The sequence below is a fragment of the Cydia amplana genome, chromosome 1 (assembly GCF_948474715.1).
Source record: "Cydia amplana chromosome 1, ilCydAmpl1.1, whole genome shotgun sequence".
Lineage (NCBI taxonomy): Eukaryota > Metazoa > Arthropoda > Insecta > Lepidoptera > Tortricidae > Cydia > Cydia amplana.
The window spans coordinates 11,452,691-11,477,487 of record NC_086069.1 but is presented as its reverse complement, the minus strand read 5'-3'; the positions used below and the strand labels follow the sequence as shown (position 1 = coordinate 11,477,487).

Here is a 24,797-nt window from a genome sequence, read left to right as displayed (position 1 = left end):
CGGGGACCTGTGAATGGGAAAATTTCAATATATCAAGGTCCCCGACTGCAATAGAAATAAAATATGCAGGTACAGTCACGATCCTAAATGAGCCTAAACTTTTCCGTTTGCTGTTTATGACCCGGACTGAACACTTATATACTATTTTACATTCATTAAGTTGAGTACCTAACAAAACTAAAAATTATTTTTAGCTTTTCAGTTCGATTTTAAACTGCAGTCGTGTTTTTTAATTTTTAATTAATTTTTAATATGTATATTGTACAATATATACCAATCAAAAAAATTACACAGGTATGTCATATTCATTCAGAACAGTACACTAATTTACATTAACAAGTGGCATATTATATTGTAAATAACAAATATATGCACTATCTAATTATCTGCATTTTGATATGATTTTATTTTAGTAAACTTAGAAGACATAGGGAACAAAGAGAATATAAGCACTACGATAGAGAGTTGTTTTTGATATCGTCAAATTTGTTCATAATTTTGATTAACATTGTTTTAACATCGCTTTTAAATTGTCCGTCCATGTTTCAATTTTTTTCAATAAACCGCGAGTGACAATTTGAATTGACGTACGCAGGGCGCGCTCAGCGGAAAAAAAAATCTTATGGTTCGATGTACATTGCTGCTTTTCTTAGCGCAATACTGCTCTTTGAGTGTTGCCCTACTTTAGTTTGCTTTACATTGCTACTGACAAGATTTGGTTGACGGACTATATGTAGTACAGATTGCAGTGTTATATATTTGCCCGAGGTCTAAAAATCTGTACGTGCTGATTCACTTTCTCTTGGCTTACAATGAACATGAATGGCAAGAACTTTAATAAGTATAACTTTGTACCTGGTAAGTAAAACGTAATTTTTGCATGACCCATATTTTAAAGAATGTTTCTCCTCAATTAAGTTAGTTAAACGGCCGTGAATAACCTATAACTTCTGCCGTATGCCGTGGAAGTGTGGGATTTATATAATTACAATACAATCGGACGTTTTCATCTGTTCACGCTTCACCGGTGCAGTGAGTAACTTGATGTGTTTGTAACTTTAGGCATATGAGCTATGGCTATTTTCTTACAATTGAAGAAAGAAAGGAAAAAATTTGGATTTCAAGTAATATGACGAATTCAAAGACTTATTATAATAGCAAGCCTTACATTTTATAAACTACTCAGGCAACCTTTTGAAGTTAGCTTAGGGATACCATTCTTATTTTGCATTTTTTTGTCTCGCACGACACCTACGCATACTCGTAAACTGACGCGGAATTGGTCGCTAATTCGCTACTCTCGAAGGACGATTTCCTTACAACATTACCGCTCAAGGCAATAAATTCCGTTATTAGTTGTTTGACTGGTGTATGTAAGGTAAGGTCAACGGAGAATATTTAAGGCTAAATAACTGCCACAGTAGTTAGAAAACAAATTAATCAGTATATATTTAAGTGGTATATACATTTATTTATTCAAAACTGTTAAGTAATCAACTCTCCAATTCAATGTGATTATGTATTAATATTAAGAATATCCGATCGATTTCCGTATGCATCTATCATTGTGCGCTTCTTATGTCCCAAATAATTATGCAAATCCGAACGCCACTAGAATTTTAAAAACTTTCTTCATGAGGGAAAGTGGTCAGATTGGCCCCCTTTACTACCTACGTTATACGTCTTGTTTGACTTTCAATCATTTACACAAATGTTATGTCGTTTTCTCATAATTTTGTAAAGAATTTCGTGGTTTGTTCTCACGGGGAAATTTGCGCATTATCAATAGTAGCTTAGCAGAGCAAGGCAATGTAGGTACATTTTATATTTTTCTTGGATAATAAACCCGAGAAGTAATCTAAGTGTGAAGAGAGTCCACCGATCAGCGTTATTTATCCCATAACTAACTGGTTGCGCAATCCAGGCTCGTAATATCCAGAGGGCCTAGCCAAGGTGACAATCATTGACAGAAAATGATAATCGAAATTAAATATGCTATGGAAATACCACGGTATTCGGAAAACAAGATCCGTTCTAGAGAAGAAAGCGATACAATATTTCCTAGATACCTTGTAGTTTAGATTTCAACTAGATATCTTTTGCAGCTCAATTCGGGCAACAATGTCACTTTTATGTTAAATTATCGTATTAAGATCGTTTGAAAATCTTTTTGACGTCTAAAAATACATAACGAGACGTTTTAGACATTGTGGAAATCGTTCAAGAGTATCTCCAGAATCGCGGAAATGTCAAATTTGACAGGCTAGATCTTAAAGATATCGTTGTCCTATCTTGGTGATGTCTAATAGACATCTAATAGATGTCTAGTTCAAAATCCGAATCGGGCCCGTAGTCACATGACATGACTTTTCGTAGCTTCTGTCATCTCGATACCTATACATTATTTTCTATTGGTTTGGCGTTTGTCGATGTACGATTGTCACCTTGACCAGGGCCCCAGGAGTTCCATCTTCATCTAACCCGATTCCCATTATTATCGTATTTGGCATGGATCGGTAGTATCCGTGTTAATGCGCCAGTCGTGTCATACAATCGTAAGCGTAACGATACCACTGGGCTATGCGTGCGCGCATCCGTCACACTTGCACCCACTGGAATACATGATGCTAGCTATGTACATAATTACTGTATAACAATTAAATTTGATTACATGTGGTAATTCAATTTCATATTCTCTGTTTTTAGCTGTGTAGGTATTTTAGTATTATACGTCGTTCATCGTTTTTACTTTAAATACATAAAGGTAGGTAGATTTTGATATTTCTAATATCAAATAAGTGTGTGCCTAGCTTTTAAAATACCGGTTAACACCTGACAATCCTGACATAGATGCGGAACTGGCCAACCGGGTCCCACTAGCGCCGACTGCCCTTCTCAATGAAACACAATCAAGGTACCGTTAGTGGTAAAGCGCGCTACGCACTAGCGAGTCCTATGAATAGCCTTTAAACTGATATCGTACTTCATAATTTCTCGAATATAATATTTTTCTCAAACATGCAATGAAATGTCGTCGCTCCGGGCGTTATATCAGGCTTCGAAGTATCACGTTTAGGGCGGAGCAACTCCAGAGAACTGTAAAGGAATTTCATACGAAATTGAAGGCCTAGGCCGGGAAGTAATTTTTTTTTTATTCTAATGTAAACATGGGGTCTGTGAACAGGCTAAACAGCCGAATTATATATATTTTTTATATTCTTAGTGAATGAATGGTTATCGGACCAAAATATCTGTGTTAACGCCTGTTATACACGAACGTACTGATATTAAGAATACGAATCTGTATGATTCAATGTGTTGATGAATAAATTTAAAATATTGTCTATACGTAAGTCACCAGAGACTATATAGACAATATTTAAAATCCTCTGCATTTATTTTATTTATTGAAATTGAGATTCTTATTATCAGGTTGTGTATAATGGCCCTAATAGGGTCTATTCGAACACTACACACGCGAAATACGGACGACTTCCGTAAAAAAAAAGTCATTATGGCAGGATTGGAAGGAAAATTAAAAAACTTTTGTCGTGTAGCTATTGGTGGTTGATATTTATAATTTGTATTTTTGAGTGGTGATTTTTTTTATTTCATTGCATATGTTTGAGAAAAGCACTATACATGCCTAGCCGTGAAAAGGTCTTGCCGACTTCGTATCACTATCCGGCCTCCCTACGGTCGGCCGTCTATACCTACTCACCCGGCAAGCCCTTCTTTCCCGGCGTCTGCAGTAATGTACTATTCTTTGTATGCTTAATTTCCATAGTTATAACTAGGGCCCGGAATTTTGGGCGCGGCTTTTGACTAGTCTTAGGAAGAGAACACCACTGTGTATCGATGGTATCGAAAAAATTAGTTTATTTATTTTTTCTACTCCCGTACCTTTATTTGTCATTTAAAAGGTCGTACACACACCTTTAAACCCCTATGTTATAGTTGTCAAGACAAGTCTTTAGTCTATTCCCCAAAAAAGTATTTGTGCATACACGCAGTATCTTTTTTGGTACTTTTACGATACTTCGTGTAATCACCACTTAAAAAATATTGTATGAAATACATTGTTGCCAACCTAATTTTAATTGTCATCTCTAACAGATGAGTACTAAGTGCATTTGTGACATCAGTAAAGCAAGATCCATAGACTACGAACACCGCTTAGCGTTGCTTGTTAGTCTCCATAGGCTACTGCGGCCAAAATCGAGAAAAAAACTATCCAAAATTGTAATTTAACTAAGAGCAAGTACCAGGGCCTCATGAGTTACAAGGTGTCGCTGACCAACCGGCCGTGGAGCGCGGAGCGCGGTTGGCCAAAATCGAGAAAAAAAACTATCCAAAATTATAATTTATAGTTGGTCAAACTAATTTGTCAGTAAATAGGAACAAAAAAACTATTTTTATCCTTTTCTTTTGGGTGCTAGTACTAGTGTAAGACAAAGATAGTATGATTATCTCAGTCTATGTTTGAAATAAGACAGTCCTTTGACACACTATAACTAAGAGCAAGTACCAGGGCCTCATGAGTTACAAGAAGGTGTCGCTGACCAACCGGCCGTGGGGCGCGGGGCGCGGTGGCCGGGTTTGGTTTGTTTACCTACATATATGTCCTATATGATTCCACTTGTTAATTATGTATTATTTTTGTTGAATGAAAAATATTTGTTAATTTTACAATTTTTTTTCAAAGTAAGTGCTTGGTCGTAGAAAAAGTATTGTATGCAACGTTGTTTAACTGAGTCAAAAAATACTCGTGGCGTCTTTATTAACAATTTTCGGCTTCGCCTCAAATTGTTACTCACGCCACTCGCCTTTTTTGACCCCTCTTAAACAACGGTTGCATAAAATACTATAATTTTGTGTACATATTTTAAAGTTTTTATTAAATTATTATACCTCAAGCTTTCTGAACTTTTTCAAAAAGTTCGAAATATCTGAAAGTTTAATCCATTTCATTTGCTTTTTTGAAACGAGTATAATTACGAAAACCTTTATATTTTATAACAAGTTGATAAGCTAAGTAGGTATTTGCGCGCAAGTGTTATTTGATAAAATAACCGCATTTTCAAGAGTAATAAACTGATACGCATTGATAGAGTAATAGCTAGACTGATAATATCGATTTACCTGTGTACTCTCTCCCTTAAATTATGTCAGTAGTCGCACGCAAAATTCCGGGCCCTAGTTACCTATCTATTACTCAGAGAGTATTATTGATCTGAGGGAATTGTAGATATGTGGAGCTGCCTAAAGTACCCGATTGCAAGACTGTCTTTTTCACCGGTCTCTGATTTCACTGAGATCATTTGTAATACCTACCAGTGTAACTAGTAGCCGCCCAGACATCCAACCTTGCCAAGACAAATAATCTTATGATTTAGCAAAATAAAATGGAATGGGAGGCCTTTTTTGTAGACCTCTCTGCTCATATTTATTACCGTATAAAACCTAGACATTGAAGACATTTCCCCCCTCACTTTCAGAATGCAATCACAAATTTAATGAGCTTTAAACACTAATTACTATGTAAAATACCATAAACGAAACATGAAGGGTGGTGAGCTGGTGAGCTAGTAAGTACTAGCCGTAGGTGGGTATCATAGCCCAGGTAATAATGTATACTAGAAATTTTAGAATCAAAGTTAGACACAGTGGGCAGGTTCATGATTAAAATACCTATTTAAGCATAATCTAACAGTTAGCCAAAGGAGCCAACATACCGAGGTCTATCTTTATGATAATATGTGAAAATCGAGAGTGATGTTATAATTTGTTTACAAACCCCACGGCATCGGCACAACCTGTTGCTGTAAACGCCGGATCTTAAGTGTTAATTGGTAACCACTTTCTCTCGCGAAAGTATTACATTCAATATAGCGTAGTATCGATAGGCGATCGTTAACGAGCTAATATAACACTTATTAATGGCTGATAAAGTTTAAAATCTATTTGACGAATAGCCGATGAGAAATATTTATTTGTAATGAGTAAGTAATGTAAATTATTAAATTAGCCTAATTAAATTTGATGCAATGAATAGGTACACAGTAATTGATGTAGTGTTTTGTTAATTCATGTCAATCGGTGTGATTAATTAATTTCGAATGAAATGCCAGTTACAAGTCTTTATAATGCCTATATCAAGTTCATAGTAAAGCTATTGATAAACTTTTATTCACAAGTCATCAAGTGATACTTATATTTTGTACCTATAAAAAGTAGTAACCGCAACATAAAGAGGTCTCGTTAATTATTAAACACATTATACATATAATTAAGTGCATATAAAACCGTTCTACTAGAGTTCATTCATCATTTTAATCGAGCAACTATCTCATTGACTAAGGTCGTGAGACTCGTAAGCGCATTAGGTATACCAGCACGATTAAAAACTTGAAAATTACTCATTAAAAAGCACTCGATAAATAAATTCGAATTTTAGTAAAGATGTGGTTAACCAAGGGTTAACCTTTCATTTGATCTACATAAATTACTTAGTTTACCAGCTGTTTTAATAGCTCACCTATTGTCACAGCCAGTAGAATCCAGCATGCAACACGTGTGTTGTGTAGAAGCTGCATTATTATTTCCAATTTACACGTCCTTTAATAAACACACACTTTTCACTGCATTACTATAATAATTGTATTAAAACACTCAAATAACACTGAATTAATTTAAAAATAAACCCACGATTTATGAAAAAAGTTTGTTTTGTTTTATAATTCCCAAACGTCAAAATACGCCGAGTGATGGCGGCAATAGTTTGACAGTTACGTTTTTCGCGCGCATCGGGCGCTCGTTCGAAAGTCAAACGCCAACTGCGTTCACCAGCCAGTGTTATTCAGGTGTGCAGGCAACCTGATCGCAAACTGCGCTAACCAGCAAAATTGGAAAGTAATTAACTTACTTAAATACTCATGGATTGGACAACCTTCTTAATGTCTTTGGGTGAAGCGTGCGTTTTGTATTCTTGCACGTTATTTTAATTTTGGTCAAAACCTGTTCCCTTGGAAATTGTAGCTGGGTAGGGTACTAAATTAACATTGAACTCACAGATCTGGTATTTCTGAGTTAACGTCATAATTCGTTTTTTTTTTAATGAGTCACAGTGTCTTACTTACCTATATCCGCCAACCCAACTATTACCTATAGTAATTTTACTATAGTAATTTTGCGATTGCGGAGCGCCTATACATCTAGCCTCCATATAATTCACGAGTGCCCAAAATGAATGTACTCTGGTGACCCTCTGGACTTATTTAGCGTTTAGTGATAACGCAGCCCAATGGGTGAATAACCTAGACATTAATCAATATATATTATAAAATAATGTACATCATATATTTTTTTTATCCTGTACAATATTTATATCTAAAATTACAAATTAAAATTATAAATTTAAAAAAAAGACAACGCTTCAAGTCGTTCCCGGCGCAAAGGTGCCCATGATGCTCGCAGCATTGCCACGCTGGATCACCAGGGACAGCCTTTGCACGAGGAACGACTCAGAGCGGGGGCCTTCCCCTTTCTGTCTGAGTCGACGTCCTAAAAGAAAGTGTAAGTACAATGTGCGTGCCGCTAAAACTCAGAAATGAGCCCCGATACGATCGATGAAGTTATATGGTGTGGTAGCCCTCTATCTCCCGTCCACGAAGAAGTTTCCCGTTGGTTTTTACCTGAAGCGTGTGCTTTTGAAGATATAAGGGCTGAAAGTTTCGCCCACACCCAGACTTCGAAGCAGTCATATTGTTATTGAATATTGAACCTTAACTTAATAGACGAAAGTTCAGAATCGATCGTGAAACATATACCTTCAAAAATTTGTACCTGGGGTGGTGTCTCGGGTCTCGGAGGCTAGACATTTCTAGAACAGTCCAGAACATTCGGGGAAATTCGAGAGCATTCCACAGCATTTCAGAATATTCTGGAATGTTTTCAAATGTTTCAGAACAGCCTAGATCATTGTGGAACATTCCAGAACACTTTTGAATGTTCTGGACCATTCGAAGGCTTTTTTATAGGGTCCGAGCGCAGCTACCTATTGGTAGGGGTATATAAAGCAAGATCCGTCGTGAGGTTCGAATGTTCGAGAACATCCCAGAATATTCTGGAATATATTTCCATGAAGAAGGTTCCTGTTTTTACCTGAAGGGTGGTGCTTTTGAAGATATAAGGGTAGATAATTTCGCCCATTAGACATTTCTAGAACACTCCAGAGCGTTCGAGAGTATTCGAGAGCATTCCACAACATTTAAGAACATTCTGGAGTGTTGTCGAATGTTCCAGAACACTCTCCAATGTTGTGAACTCTGGAATATTGGGCACCATTTGATTTTTGCAACTACCACACAGTCACATGTCTACTCTCTGAGCGAAGCCGGGTACTTCAGCTAGTTTATAAATAAAATTGTAGAACGACTCATAATGCCATACGAATAAATAAAAATAAATAGTATTTTTACAGTTATTTATTTTACAAGGGGACCCGCTCGTGTTAATGTTGATATTCAAGCAAGCGAAAGGTTCCAAATTTGAACCACGAGCGTAGCGATGGGTTCGAAAACTGGAATCTTGAGCGTTGCGAGGGTTTCAAAGCACGAGGGTAAATTGAACAAAATTTGCCACCGCACCAACCCAAAGAAAAAATTAACTGTAAGATATCAAACCAAATACAATCCAAAAGAACGTCATTAAATATTTATTATTCAAAATCATCATTTAAAATTAAATTCTGCCATTTTACATAAGGAAACAATTCAAAATTTGCATCTGATTACTTTGCTTCACATGTGAACAAAATGCAACTTCCTTATCAGTTTTTGAACCTTTACCAGCTGGCGTGGTGAAAAATTACATACACCGTTCTTAAAAATACAAGCAACATTTTTGTGCATTACCTATTCACCCCATTTTCAGGCAATTGCATGAGAAGGTCCTTCTTTGAAATCGGTCTAAACAGTGTGTCTATTTTTATCTAAGTATATCCATCCCTTCTGATCCATTATTATCTGAATGTTCTCTGGAGAAATGGTAAAAATAGGTCCAAGGTACAACAGTTTCCCCACTTTCCCCTGCATGTGAATCGTCTCTGATTCAGCTGTGTGGCCTGTAATACGAGCAAAAAATTTAACTGTGGGCTGCACTCCTCAAACTGACCAACATTTGTTCAGCGAATTTTAAAAATAACTTGTATTTTTTTATACCACATCGGTGGCGAACAAGCATACGGGCCGCCTGATGGTAAGCAGTCACCGTAGCCTATGGACGCCTGCAACTCCAGAGGTGTTACATGCGCGTTACCGACCTTTTTAAACACCTGTACACTCCTTTTTTGAAGAACCCCATACTGTAGACCCTCGGGAAAACCTTAAAAGTCGCTGAACAAATGCTGGTAAAATTGAGGAGTATATATCCTACAGTTAATCTGCTCCTGTTACAGTCCACACACGGTATTCTCTATCAACCTCTTTATTTTGCTGTGAACGGGACACAGGCTAATTCGAACGTACGTAGGTACGTACTGACATGAGAATGATATCTAAATAATATCAAAATTACATCATTTAGATACCATTCTGATGTCAGTGTACGTTCAAATTCGCCTGTAACTCTCGGTAGCTGGTATATAGTCTCCATCATTTGAACGGTGGACATCCTTGTTCATGCAGTAGGTGTTTTGCAATAATTTCCCACCAAGATCTATTTTATAGACATTCTAGTTTGTTACGGAATTACGGATGCGCCATTAAAACACTCGTCTCACCGCGGTATTCGGAAAACAAGATACGTTCTAGAGAAGAGAACGATACGATATGTACTAGATACTAATTTAGATTTCAACTAGATATCTTTTGCAGCTCAATTCGGGCAACCAATGTCACTTTTACGTTAAATTATCGTTTCAAAATCGTTTTGAGATCTAAAAATACATAACGAGACGTTTTAGACATTGTGAAAATCGTTCAAGAGTATCTCCAGAATCGCGGAAATGTCAAATTTGACAGATATCTTAAAAATATCGTTATCGTATCTTGGTGACGTCTAAAAGATATCTAGTAGATGTCTATTTCAAAATCAGAATCGGGCCCTCGGGTGTGGTTTTCCCTGCATATTAGCAAGGTCGCTTTCGAAACTGGTGCTTAGTCAGAAACTAATCACCTTACGCCCAACTCGTTATATTGTTTTAAAAGCTTAAACATTTGTTTCGAATACCGTAAATATAGTTTACAGTACATATGGGGCTACTTTTCCGCACTAGTGCGTAAAATAGCACTTTTTCGTGCGTATGTCGAAACTTTAAAGTGCCATATGTACTGTAAAACGTTGTTCGATACACGTGCGAATAGGTAATTCGCAACTCGTGTCGATTTAAAACACTCCCTTCGGTCGTGTTTTAATTTATCGCCACTCGTTTCGAATTTCCTCTTTTTCGCACTTGTATCGAAAATAACTATTTTGATGTAGCTACGTTGAATTTATTTCCTACATATTTCTAGGTAACAAAGTTATTAAGTAAGTTTTATAGGCTTAACTAGCGACCCGCCCCGGTTTCGCACGGGTTAACAAATTTTACATAAACCTTCCTCTTGAATCACTCTGTCTATTAAAAAAAGCGGCCAAGTGCGAGTCGGACTCGCCCATGAAGGGTTCCGTATTTAGGCGATTTATGACGTATTAAAAAAAACTACTTACTGGATCTCGTTCAAACCAATTTTCGGTGGAAGTTTACATGGTAATGTACATCATATTTTTTTTTTGTTTTATCATTCTCTTATTTTAGAAGTTACAGGGGGGGAGGACATACATTTTACCATTTTGGAAGTGTCTCTCGCGCAAACTATTCAGTTTAGAAAAAAATGATATTAGAAACCTCAATATCATTTTTGAAGACCTATCCATAGATACCCCACACGTATGGGTTTGATGAAAAAAAAATTTTTGAGTTTCAGTTCGAAGTATGGGAAACCCCAAAAATTTATTGTTTTTTTTCTATTTTTGTGTGAAAATCTTAATGCGGTTCACAGAATACATCTACTTACCAAGTTTCAACAGTATAGTTCTTATAGTTTCGGAGAAAAGTGGCTGTGACATACGGACGGACAGACAGACGGACAGACAGACAGACATGACGAATCTATAAGGGTTCCGTTTTTTGCCATTTGGCTACGGAACCCTAAAAACCGCATCAAAATCCGTCACATAGTTTTAGAGATATTTATAAGCATACATACAGACAGCGGGAAGACACTTTGTTTTATATACTATATGTAGTGATATGCTTTCTCTTCGAAACTGTATGTACCTATGTAATTTCTACAGTAGGTACTACACGTTCTCTATGGCCGAAACCTTGAAAAAAATGATAATGACTGTGAAAATGTTTGAGTCGATACTTTGTATTATTTTTCTTAAGAAAATAAACTGCTAGGTCAGGGAAACATTCCAGATTTAGCCAATGTTATAAGAGAGCTTGATGAAAGACAAAAAAACGGCCAAAAACATGTCAGGCCATGCTCAGTAATTATTTGCACAAATATTCGCATTTTAACAAAAATAATTGCTGAAAACCTGTAGGTTTACCCGTCTATTTCTTTTTGAAAGACCTAACCAACGACACCGCACACCATAAAGTTAGGTATTTAAAGCGAAAAAAAAACCTTTCCATTAAAAACGTTCTAGTTTTTATTTTACCACTTTATCGAAAATAAATTTTCATCGTGTTTGGAAAAAAAGTTCCGCCATAACCGTTATCGACCTATTTACTATGCATGACAATAACTCTCTATACACTCTATTATCTTTGTCCACAATACTAATAGGTACCTATTATAAATGCGAAAGTACTTAAGTATGTCTGTTACCTTACCTCTTCACGCTTAAACCGCTGAAACGATTTGGACAAAATTTGGTATGGAGATAGCTTGGGCCCCGAGAAAGGACATATTATATTAGGGTACGTAGATTCCACGCAGACGAAGTCGCGGACAACCGGGGCAACTACGGAACCCTGTAAGAAGCAACCACGAAACTTGGTCTAGGTAGGAGGTTGTACTTAATGCTTTTAGTCCCGGTCCCGGTTATTCATGTAAACGTCTATTGTTTATAAATATGATAAAGACAATGGGAGTCTCATTCATCCTTTGTACTAATACTTTCCAAATGGTGTCAAAAACTTAAATTGGAAAGATAGGTATTTATACAACTGACTGAACATTAAGTAAAAACTTCCCAGAGTGAGTCAGTGCCTCAGTAGTTTCGCAAACTACGAATGAGTTGAGACTTGAGACAATCATGTCATTTAAGTCCGTTGCACAAAAAGTGGAAGCGAATTCATCTGACCGTTTTGTTTTATGTTATTAGGTAGTTAGATAGGTACTTATATACAGCAACTTTTAGTCCAGTCGGTTGTGACTCTATTTACTAATGAATTTTGGCGAGGTTTTGCATACCTATCTTTTTCCAGAGTACTAGCATAAGTACTAATTATTCCAGAGTTATGGATTATTATTATCAATAATCGTATGGCATGCACAATTTAGGACAAGCAAAGTATTAGCTTTGGGTTCGTTATGAATGGTTCGATCCTTTATACAAGTACTATACCTAAAGGCCGGATTCCACCAGTGTGCGGCACAAGCATTTATGTACTCGGCTATAACCGCAAAAATCGAAGTACGCTAATTGCGAGCATTTTTCTCTTTCACTCTTATCACGCCTTCATTGGAGTAAAAAGAGAAAGATCCCCGCAATTTGCGTATTTCGGTTTTCGCGGTAGCCCCTCTGAATATGATGGTGCCGCGCAGTGCCGCACACTTGCACACTGGTGGAGTGGAATCCCACCTTTTTAGGGGTATACAATACGAGTACCTACCTATAGGTAGGTACCTACTTCAATATGCCGTCGTCGGTCGTCGTACTCGTCGCTGTCATCGTGACTATCAAATACTATCAATAATGTGAATAATTGCTTCGTAAATGGTAATATAGGTACCAACACCTACAGTTAATAACGTCTTGCACTTGAATATTAGAAATTGTAGTGCATCTTACTTTCCCATGTAGGGAATACCTAGATACATAACTGTGATTGTTACCTACCAAAATTCAGAAAGGTTCATACTTAGGTAGGTAAACAATAAGCCTGCATTCATCACAAATGAGAGAAATCTAGCACCGTTTGGCGTGTTTTGCCTTGATGGTACGATTTTACTGAGGATGGTAGTTTCCGCTACTACCTAGCGATTGTAGGAACGTGTCGGAATTTAAACTATTAATTATTCTTAATAATAATTGGAGCGTAAAGATCTTTGTGATCCGCATATAAAATAAATTATTTATACAGAAATAAACGAAAGATTTTTATTTTAAGAATATTTGGAGCGCAAAACATAATAATAAAAAATTTCAAAATACAACAGGCAAAGATACTTGCTCTACTCTTTGAGGTTGCTTTGAGCCCTTTGAGGCAAAGCTAAAATTTGCTAAATAGAGCTGCAGTGACTCCAGTCTGAAAGTTTTATACCTGCACGGAATTTTCACGGAATATATTCATTATTTTTCTGTGGTTTTATGTTTAATAGCGCCATCTAGCTTATAAACTTAGCATCACTTTAGTTTGTTATTCAACTAACAGATGGCGGTAATACTTTGATATCAGCGCCATCTAAACATTCAGCTTTCATTTATTGATGTACACATGAAACATCCAGATAAAGCAGTTAGTGAAATAGAGATGGCGCTGATTTCAGAAAAATAGACTGCCATCTATCGACATTTTTATTAACAAAATGAGTGTCTGTGAACTCCACTAGGTGTCGCTATTAGTTAAGTTTTTAAATTGACATAACATTAACATAATTAAAAACTCTATTTGGAACAGTACTTTCTTTAAATATTATAATAATAATAATGCAAAAATATGTTAGGCAGACTATCATTTAATAAATTGAACGATGTACAATGATTAATAACGCAAACGCAGCAATTCATTGAAATTGCCCGCATACGTAATTCGTTTCGTTCATATTTCGTTAGCAGCGAACGGAACGCAGTGTCCGTCGTATAGATCGCTGGCTGGCTGTCTGGCTGAAAATAGTGAACGAAGTATGAGTTTTCGAATATGTTCGATTAAAAAGTGAAGTGAATTAGTGAGTGACTGTCATCCAGCAAGATGGTTGATGACGTGAATATTGCGGAAACCGCTGAAAGTAAAGGTATAAGTGCAATCAAAGTTAAAACGTGCTGTTATGTGTAATAAGTGTTTAAATACCGTCTAACCCTAAACCGTGTCGTGGCCCCACGTCGTGGGTCTATGCACCGCTTTCGAGAATGTCCGCAGTGGTTCGCCCGTTGCAAGTGTTATGTTTTGTTTTTATCTTTATTAGGCGTCTTTTTTAGCGTCGTGGTATGTTCTATTATTAGCTAAATGCGTGCCAGACGGTTACAAGTGCGCAGGAATGTGCTAAAAATGAGTACTAATGTCATTCCATGCAATATTCTTGGTCTGAACCTAAATTTTGTCGAATTCCATCGCTAAATTACCGTTATTTCATTTTTTTTTTAGTTTAGTGAGCCATTTCGTGGCTAAGTTGCCTTATGTAATGTATATTTATTCATTTGTTGACCTTATGATGCTATACTTGAGTCATATGCACCATATGATTGTTCTGACATTTCTGTACTTAAGGCAACAGTAGATGTCAAGTTGATGAATTTTGCACTTGTTCTTATATTTTGTGCATACTTTCTCCACAATTTCTATCAAATCTACCTAATTTTAGGCAAAACAGATTTCTGTTATAAAATGTACCTAAGTGATAGGTAGTTGGTGAATTGAATTTATCGCTAGAGTAATAATGATAAGAGCATTAGCCCCATATTACGCCAATATATTAGTTTCTTGATAACTGGATAAACAAAGGATAATAAAGCACTAAATCAAGTTAAAGCTGTCAAAGTGAGAGCAACATCTTTTGCAAATTGAGTTACATTTTAACAAATTATTTTTGGATCAACTCTGTGTAATAAGCAGACATAGGAATCCGTGGGGCAAATTTTCTTGACAGGTAGGGACTTCCTATATCGATAAACTCAATTATCGATGCTCATTCTATATACTAGTGATCGCCCCCAACATTGTGTGTTTTTTGTAACTATTGTTTTGAAAATAAGTATGAAGTTCACACATAGCATATTTTAAATAATCGCTAGGTTATATAAAGGTAGGGCGTAATACTTATTGCACTATGAAATAGTCAATATTATCTCAACCTCTTTATTGATTGATTATCAATCGTAGCGAATTGAGCTATTATTTTATTTGTTTTTTACACTTTTAAGAAAAACATATTTTTACAAGCAAAGCATTGAGTGATCACTAGTATATAGAATGAGCATCGATAATTGAGTTTATCGATATAGGAAGTCCCTACCTGTCAAGAAAATTTGCCACACGGATTCCTATGTCTGGTAATAAGTAATAAGATTTTTATAAGGGTAATGCACACAACATGTTAAGGACTATTGCACATTTGAAATATTATATTCTAGCTAACCAATTTTGTCACTCAGTGGAATAAAATAAATATACACTTCTCATTGTTTGGGGCGATATAATATAATACTACCTAATTCCAAAATGTGCCACCTGAAGATGTTGATTTAGAAACCAAGTTGAAATTTCGCATGTAAACCTCTGACAGTATAGACCATTAATTTACAATACAGGAATCAACAAAGTGATTTTTGCCAAACCATCTATTTATTCATCTTCAGGTCCTAATGAATAACCTATACGCAATAGCAACATTTTAACAATTTCCATTCATTCATTAGGATTAATTTTCCCAGCCGTGCCATAGTATTTGTAATTTGTAGTCAAAAGCTTCCTATCAGATGTACGGCTAAGGAATCAAATTTCAGTATCATTACAAGTACCATGTCACAGTGACAATACCTAGTATGAGGTCCCTAGCAACTTCCATAGTCTCTGTGACATGGTACAAAATGGTACTGACCTTAAATTTCTTCACTGTACAGTGAGATGAAATATTGCATGGACACATTATGATTAAATTCATTCATAAAGCCTTGCAATTTTGCATTTGCATGTACTTGCAGTTACTGTTTTCTAATATTAATATTTCTAGAGCATAACACGATAATTCTACCTTTCTTATCTTAGAGTGCTTGTATTGGATTAATAACCTGATATGAGGCTGATAATGGCCACTTCTGCCTCAAACAATATCAGAAACAACACCATGCAAATTGCACATGATAATTTGCTTAATTTGCTTTCCTGTTTATTTTGTTTACAAAAAAAATCTTTATGCAATTACTACAAGGGCTCCTTTCGTGGCCTTTTAATCATGTTATGATTATATAAGTTTATTATTTTGCAGTTTAAACTGCTCATTGAATTTTAATTGAATTTATAATTGTTGATAAAAGAATTTAAAAAAAACATAGATGATATCAAAATGTTGTTATATATAATCATCAAATATGTTTTTTTCTGTACAAAATCACACTATTTATTAAAATCTCTTATATATTTCAAATTGTCACTATATGATTTTAACTAATTGGAAATCTTAGCCCATCACCCATTCTTGAGTGTTGACTATTGACATTCTATGCATAATTCATTAGTGATGTCATGACTCACTGACTGAATGGACATGTCATCTAAATATACACTGTTAGTATAAACAGTACAAAAGCATTTCACTATGCTAGAAAGTACCTACTTTACCTAATTAGTGTTATCATGCTTTCATGACAAAATGAAGTATTTCATTCAGCCTTGTCATTTGTTTCAAAAACATCTGGTTGCATTAATTGCGTACTTTGACAGATTATGAGCTAGGCATCGGAGTTTTTGTCGCATGGTAAGACTAATAGCAAGTTATGGAGTCGACATTTGCCATAAATGTAAACTCTTATTCATACTCATACTCATTTATTTAATTTATCTTAAAATGCCTTTAGAGTGGTCGGTCGTGTATATTATCTTAGTCGAATTATATAAAAAAATATTTTTCTATTACATTATGAATTCATAACTTCAACTATTTTAACATACAACTATACAAACTACATCGCTGCGAAAGACCTAATGTCATGTAGGTACTGACCGCTGATAAAATTGATTAGTATTTGTCATGTGTCAAACACTGGTGATTGCAAACGTAGTAGTTATTTATATCTGTATGTGGTAAATACGTTGAGGAATATTCCATAATTAATTATTATGCCTAACCCAGAAATAGCTGCAATTTTGGCATGGATAGAGCCATACAACGATTTACAATATGACTATGAAAAATCTGCTAAAGTGTGCTTGAGTTGTGAAGTACAACTCGCTCAATTGAAACATACATTTATTGCAACAAATGAGGTTTAATAAATTAAACTTATATACGTAGTAACTATTTAGTGATCTGTTCTCATATTAAATAAAATTAATCATGAGTATGAGTATGAATAAGAGTTTACATTTATGGCAAATGTCGACTCCATAGCTTGCTATTAGTCTTACCATGCGATAAAAACTCCGATGCCTGAATGACACTGGCCAATAAATGTGTTCTTTCTGGTGCTGCGTTTTCTTAGACACAGATAAACTGCATTATATAGGTACAATAAAAAGGTACACAAGTTGAGAAAATTAATAGCAAAATACCTACCTATTTACACACGAATTTGTTATTTTCAAAAGGATATATTATCATAATAATAAATTCAAATTCAAATCAATAAGGTAGTCTGACTCAACTTTTCGACTAAATAATCGAATTCAAAAGCAACAAACCCATTTCACGGCCAAATCCAATAAAAAGTCGATTTGTTAAATTGATTCATAAACACCGGTCTTTGGTAATACATATAATCAAATCAGCATATTGTCAATGGTGAGATGGCGACCTTGACTTAAACTAAAACCGATTTTGAACTTTATTTACTAAGGAAAAAAGTTGACACTTCCATATCGTTATTGCCGTCGTTGCTGATCAAAAATGCACTCTCTTGGCTCAGGCGTTAAAGTTGTGAAATCTTGTAGGTGTTTTGGTATTTCGGATGTAACCTTAAGTGAAACCTACATGTTCGGATTTTGGTATTTACTTAGTAAGATTAACTTGACACGACATTTCGTAGGTAGGTCTGCTGCGTATCCACCTACTCATAGCATAATTGATGACGTCTGTGGGGTATGGTCTATGGTTAATGTAATGTTAGGTATATGTTTATTATGTTTGTCGAACCGGTAGCGGTTGACAAAGCAGGTGAATAACCTGATTAGTCAGTGCTTCCTTGTCAGTTTCTTTTTTGGTTTAGCTAGGGTAGTTGTAAGTACATAATAAGATATTGTGGGAGTTGGTAGATAGGAAATTTAGGGATATATATTTCTCGTCTTCCTGAACCTATGTATTTATTTACACAATACCTACCTACTTATACATAAATGAATAATGACCTCTCAAATGTCACATTGAAAACTGATTTTAAACTTTATTTTTTATTTTAGAAGAAAACACGCCGATATTTCCATCTTTCATATCCCAAAGTACTCGTTTTTATTATTATTTTTAAATTTTATACCACGTCGGTGGCAAACAAGCATATGGATACATTGCCTACGCATACTTACGCCTAATAAAATCAAAATTTGTAATAGGACAACGGAAACGGAACTTAAGTTCCTCAAATACTACAACAATTACGTTTTTGAGTATTCATATATTTTCATATATAAGTCATATAGTATATTTTTATATAGGTATTTCAGCCATTTCGTACCTCGCCTACCTTCTAATAGTCTACATCTACATCTAGTCTACAGGTAGGTATACTCTGTCGAACATATAACGTACTTAGATCTCTTTACGACATCTAGCCCGATATCGCTATCTACTGATAAGCGAGATGTCGGAATGTGGAGAGCTATCGATCAGGTCAACAATGTTTACATTGGTACCTCGACGTGTAGATAACTAACTAATATCATAGCATTACACTAGTTACTATACCTAAACCCTAGTCGTATTTTCTCGCTTATTGCTTAACCCATGGTTTTAGTCGATTTTAAAATAAATTACGGGGTAGAATAGAGAGTGGGTGAGCGATAAATAATAGTAAGTAGGTAATATAAAATGAATAAGCTTGATATAATAGCTCAGCAATCTCAACACTGAACCACAGATTAATAAATAGTTACTACGTAACAGATGCATCATTCCCATACAAAAGCGAAAATACCTACGCTATAATAGCCTACAAAATCTTAACAATAATACCTGCTGCCCAGGACGAGAAGAAATGTACCATAAGTACGCGCACAAAGAGTCGAGACTGTGTTGCCCGCCGTGCGAGTCACGTGCCAACGCGTCATCGTAAGAATGCGCTAGGGTTGTAGGTACCTATCTATTGTACCTAATACGATGATTATTGTAATAAAACGAATGTTGCGAATCAACCATATTTTTTATTAGTCAGTCAAATATGTTTTACTTTTATATAATGATTTATAATATTCTTCCCTTCTCGGAATTCTCTGTTATTAAATTTTATACATTTTAATAAATACTCATACGGAAAACAGGAGCAAAGCGACGGCAAATCAACGGTTTTTAAAAGTTGTAATACGGTGCTACCAGGCCGATTCATTATGACGTTGTCAAAATTATTTAAAAATTACGTGGTTTGGTGGTGGTGGTTTACAATAATTACGTGTTTTCGGCATTTCGAAGCGTAAGCGCGGGAAACGTGCGGCGCAGTGCGGTGCGAGCGCTCAGGCGGGCGTTCGCCGGCCCTTTGTCGGTTGTATCGTCGACGATACGCCGAGCGGTAGGCATATAGCGCGTGGCCGTGAGCGAGTGACGGAGGCCTGACTGAACACAATCAAAATTGTGAAGATAAATAAATATACAATGAAGGAAGGCAAGAAATATATGAAGGGCAAGGGCGCTAATCAACGTACATTTAGTGTCAGAAATCACATCATACTTAATCGTAATTTAAGAATCATATTTGATATCATAACTCAATTTTATATTCATCTCTTGATTTGCTATGTTCAGATAATGATCTCAGATTGCCAAGCTGACTCACTGACCGTTGAAACACCTACACGCGAACACCTTAACATACTGCATTACTAAGATTATATTATTCCAAATCTAATTATCTATCATAAGTGCCACGATCGATCCCGTAATTTCAAATGGGAATGGTTCATACTTTTTGGCATACCTATGTGAGATACCTATTCCTGATCTGAACGTTTACACAAATTTAAATTGCACCAAAAGGTATTATGAATCCCTATCCCTTCATCATTAGGCCATAATAACCCAGCGAACTATGGGTATAAAATTTGAAGGGATGAAATTCATCTGACAAAACTTTTCTTGCTATTTTTATATGAAAAAAGGTATGGAAAATGAAGGAAGTGAATGAAATGATGAGAGGTGTTACGAAAGAAAGCAAGATACTGAATAAAATGATATCAATTATATGCTATGCGTCGTGTCCAAGGAAATGGGAAAATGGGATAAGAAAAAAGAATGATGAAAAATATTAAGTAAATTAATTTATCAGCATATTCGCTATTCGTCAAATACTTCAACAATCATAATAAGTGAGTATGGTGTTACTATAGTCACTTTACATCTCATTTCTACGCCTACTTACTGAATTCGCTAGTAACTAGGTTGATATTTATATTGGCGCTATCAATCAGCTCTGAAAGTACCAAAACAGCTGTTCTTTTATCCCCGCATGATTAAACATGCCAATGGTCTCCTACCGAGAGCTTACATTTTCGGTGTCCTAGTTGACTGTATTGTAAACCTTACCGTAAGAACGATAAGATTGACTTTGCAGCTAGGCTAGGATTGAAATACGAGCGTGATAAAGCAATCGATTTGCCATTCATCAGGTTAAGAGCCAACAGGAGAGGTCATTTCTCCATACAAACGTACTCGACTGTTTCCTCCGTGGGTTTTGAAGCTAGAGCAATGATTTTTTCAACACAGATCAATATTGTCAATATCTGTGTCGGACCTTTTTGCTTTTTTTGATATTTTTGTTTTTTAAGGCGCTAGAGCCCTTCAAAAATGGCCAAAATGGACTAATTGACTATGCCGCAATGAGAGGCGTGGTATTCAAAACTGATATCAATTAGCCAAAAAAGCAAAACTGTCCGACACAGATAATTTCATAATCATTTAGATTTCCAAATTTGGTTACGATTGGTTAAGTTTTGGAGGAGGAAACAGTCGAGTACGAAACCTCGATTTTTGAGATTTTTACGTAGGATATTTCGCCTTGTCCTTATCGCACTAGTTTTAGGAGCCGCTTCCGTTAGCGAGACGGGTATATTTACCTAAAATATTTAAATCTCAGCTCCTGTCTCGTCTTAAATTTGTGTGATAGCGACAAGGTTAACTAGAATAGTAGGAGAAAAAGGTGGAGTAGCGGCGGTATATTCACATATCATTATTTATGCAAATACATAGAGTCCGTGTACGTTAACTTTGCACCGACTTGAACAAAATAAAGAGTGACATCATATACGTCTTTCTTTCATGAGTTGATGACATTGCCACACTTTTGCACATTGCAAATGCCATGCAGAGTGCATGGCCCGACTCTAATTATAGTTTGTCAAAGGACTGTCTCATTTCAAACATAGACAGAGAGAATCATACTAGGTATCTTTGTCGTACACTAGTACTAGTACCCAAAAGAAAAGGATGAGTATAATTTTCCTGGATCTTACTGACTGACAAATTGGTTTGACCAACTATATTATTATGGTCTATAGAGATATCGATCAAAGTACGTTATTTTAAATATCCATATTACTATATAGGAGCTTACTTAATAGGTTCTATTTGACTAAAAAGGCATTATCTCCAGCCTAGACAAGGCTTATAGGTGTAACTTATTAGATCACAGAATCGACGTGTAAAGGGTATAGCCGGGTAAGCATGGCCAAACTGCCCTTAGCGAAAAAAACAATTTCCTTTTACTGGATTATTAACCTATGTATATGTAGTGCTTTCACCAAATATGAAGCCTCAAATGCTTCAGATTTAAAAAAAATATGCAAAAAAAGAAAAATCATTTTTATTTTATTACAGCCAAAGTACTAATCTGATTTCTTTGTAATTTGGGTATGTTGTATATACAATTAAGGTCGCTTTCTGAAAAAAATAATATTGAATTATCTCTTAAAATAATAGTAAAAAATTGAGATGAAAATTTTCAAAAAAATAAAAAAAATACGTGCGAGATAGCGACAGTTACCAAATTTACATATTTTATGTAGAATTTAATAATGTTTAACATATATTTTTTCAAAAATTAAAATTGGGATTAACAGTGTGAAAAACTCGAATTTGTAACATCCCATAATACTCTCTCTTCGTACAAGCAAAAGTTAAGTAGTCATAAACGAATGAAGTATATTGTGAACGCAGTCTTTACGAATTTGAATTTAGAATGTGACGTATTTTATTCATCAAAGGAACAGACATTTTTCAATCGTTAACGCTCTGTATAAAATTCGTGCCTATTTTCCTGTTCCCGCGCTTTTTTTAGGGTTCCGTAGCCAAATGGAAAAAAACGGAACCCTTATAGATTCGTCATGTCTGTCTGTCTGTCTGTCCGTCTGTCTGTCTGTCCGTATGTCACAGCCACTTTTCTCCGAAACTATAAGAACTATACTGTTGAAACTTGGTAAGTAGATGTATTCTGTGAACCGCATTAAGATTTTCACACAAAAATAGAAAAAAAACAATAAATTTTTGGGGTTCCCCATACTTCGAACTGAAACTCAAAAAAAATTTTTTCATCAAAACCATACGTGTAGGGTATCTATGGATAGGTCTTCAAAAATGATATTGAGGTTTCTAATATAATTTTTTTCTAAACTGGATAGTTTGCGCGAGAGACACTTCCAAAGTGGTAAAATGTGTGCCCCCCCCCCCCCCCTGTAACTTCTAAAATAAGAGAATGATAAAACTAAAAAAAATATATGATGTACATTACCATGTAAACTTCCACCGAAAATTGGTTTGAACGAGATCTAGTAAGTAGTTTTTTTTATACGTCATAAATCGCCTAAATACGGAACCCTTCATGGGCGAGTCCGACTCGCACTTGGCTGCTTTTTAAACCTCTGAATGCCGTTCGCCCTAGCCACGGAGTTTAAGGTCCCCGCTCAGCGAAATAAGTCGCGTTCTAAATTCAAATTGCGTTGGGAATATAACTTTCTAGTATAACGTACAAGTTATTTTGTATGAAGAGAAGGTATTATGGGATGTAGTGTTGAGTCGCTCACTCGCGAGGCACCTCTTTTGTACCGCTCATTATGTTAAATTGTCGCAGTACTTCACACCGCAAAAATGTCTTACTTCACTCCTCCATTCATTTTACTCATTTACTCGCGCGCATCACATACACCTCTTGCCACACAAATCATTCACACACTTCAAATTTCAAAAAACTCTCATCCTTTCAAATTCACTCGCGGGCCTAATAGCTTACACGCCCCTTACAACCAACTCTCGCGCGAGGCGCGAGCCGCTAGGTGCTCGCCGGCTCACTGACACTCAAATTAAGAAACGAGTAACCGTCCACACTGTCAACTGCCGAACTACAAACCTTATTGCAATGGCAAAAGGTCCACCGAGAAATGCGTTGAGTTTGTACCATTCACCTCGTCACTGTGACATTGACATGAACACTTCAAATTCTTCTAGCCGGTTTAAACTCGCGCGAGCCACGAGACGAGCCGCGAGCCGCGCCACGAGACGAGAGTGTAAGCGGTGGGCTCGCGGCTCGTCTCGTGGCTCGCGCGAGAGTTTAAACTGGCTATTAAAATTCATTTCAAAATGAAACAATGAATTAGAAATACCAAAAGAGGGAGTGAGACAGACACTTCAATATCACCGCTTCACTACCGAAAATACGTTAAAAATTAAACACGAAAGACAACAAGCGTAAGTGCTAATAAGTGCTGCACGCTTTCATACATCTTACGCCTTTTTGATCCTAACTCACTTGTCAAAATGGCCGAATGGCGCGGGAAATCTAAGTCATCAGAACGAAGTTCGACATGTTGCTTCTCTGTCGCACTTGTAAATTCGTACGTAAGTGTGACAGGGCGGCAAGACGTCGAACGTGGTTCGCCTCTGACTGAGCATGCATGTGACGTGAGCATTTACGAAGCATGCTTAGAAACAGTAAAGGATTACTGAACAAAATATTATTTAAATTTTTGCAATATAATACGGTGAATACGGTCGGTAGTTTACACAAAATGTGACAATTTACGTTAGTGTAGTAATTAAATAGTAAGTATAATTTACTAAGTGTAATAAACATGTATTTTACGTAATGATTTGAATTTGTATTACTTTTTGTTACCGTTCTTCGTAAACAACGTTGAAATAAGTGGTATCCAGACAAGACAATTTTTCGCCAATCTGATGAAATTCTCCGATCGAATCAGCAGGTGCGGACACATAAATGTCAATTTTCATAGACTGTTTCATAAGGGCCCTCCACACTCGTGCGCGAATCGCGGTGCGAAGCCGCGAACGCGAGTGTGGCGTCGATTTCGCAGATTGTTCACGCCTTCGCGCATTGTTCCCCATTTTTTGTCAATTTTTCGGCCCGCGTCAAAGGAGGCGCGAAGCGCGAACTAGCAAGACTCCACATTACTCACTATTTTGGCTCATCAGTTGCAAGATTAATATTAATTATAT

At 36.1% G+C, this 24,797-nt stretch overlaps 2 protein-coding genes across 3 annotated transcripts in view; one reads left to right on the top strand and one right to left on the bottom strand.

Moving 5' to 3' along the window:
• Positions 1-6,911, bottom strand: part of LOC134648188 (uncharacterized) — a 46,989-nt gene extending 40,078 nt beyond the window's left edge. The window contains exon 1 of one of the 2 annotated variants that reach the window (XM_063502673.1): positions 6,539-6,911. In XM_063502673.1, coding sequence (XP_063358743.1) covers positions 6,539-6,596 — 58 coding nt within the window. In that variant the 5' untranslated portion in view covers positions 6,597-6,911. The remainder of the gene's footprint in view (positions 1-6,538) is intronic. The other variant, XM_063502680.1, reaches the window with a different exon arrangement.
• A 7,143-nt stretch (positions 6,912-14,054) lies between these two features.
• LOC134647201 (apical junction molecule-like) overlaps positions 14,055-24,797 on the top strand; it is a 51,061-nt gene continuing 40,318 nt past the window's right edge. Inside the window, exon 1 of the mRNA XM_063501468.1 lies at positions 14,055-14,231. Coding sequence (XP_063357538.1) covers positions 14,189-14,231 — 43 coding nt within the window. The 5' untranslated portion in view covers positions 14,055-14,188. The remainder of the gene's footprint in view (positions 14,232-24,797) is intronic.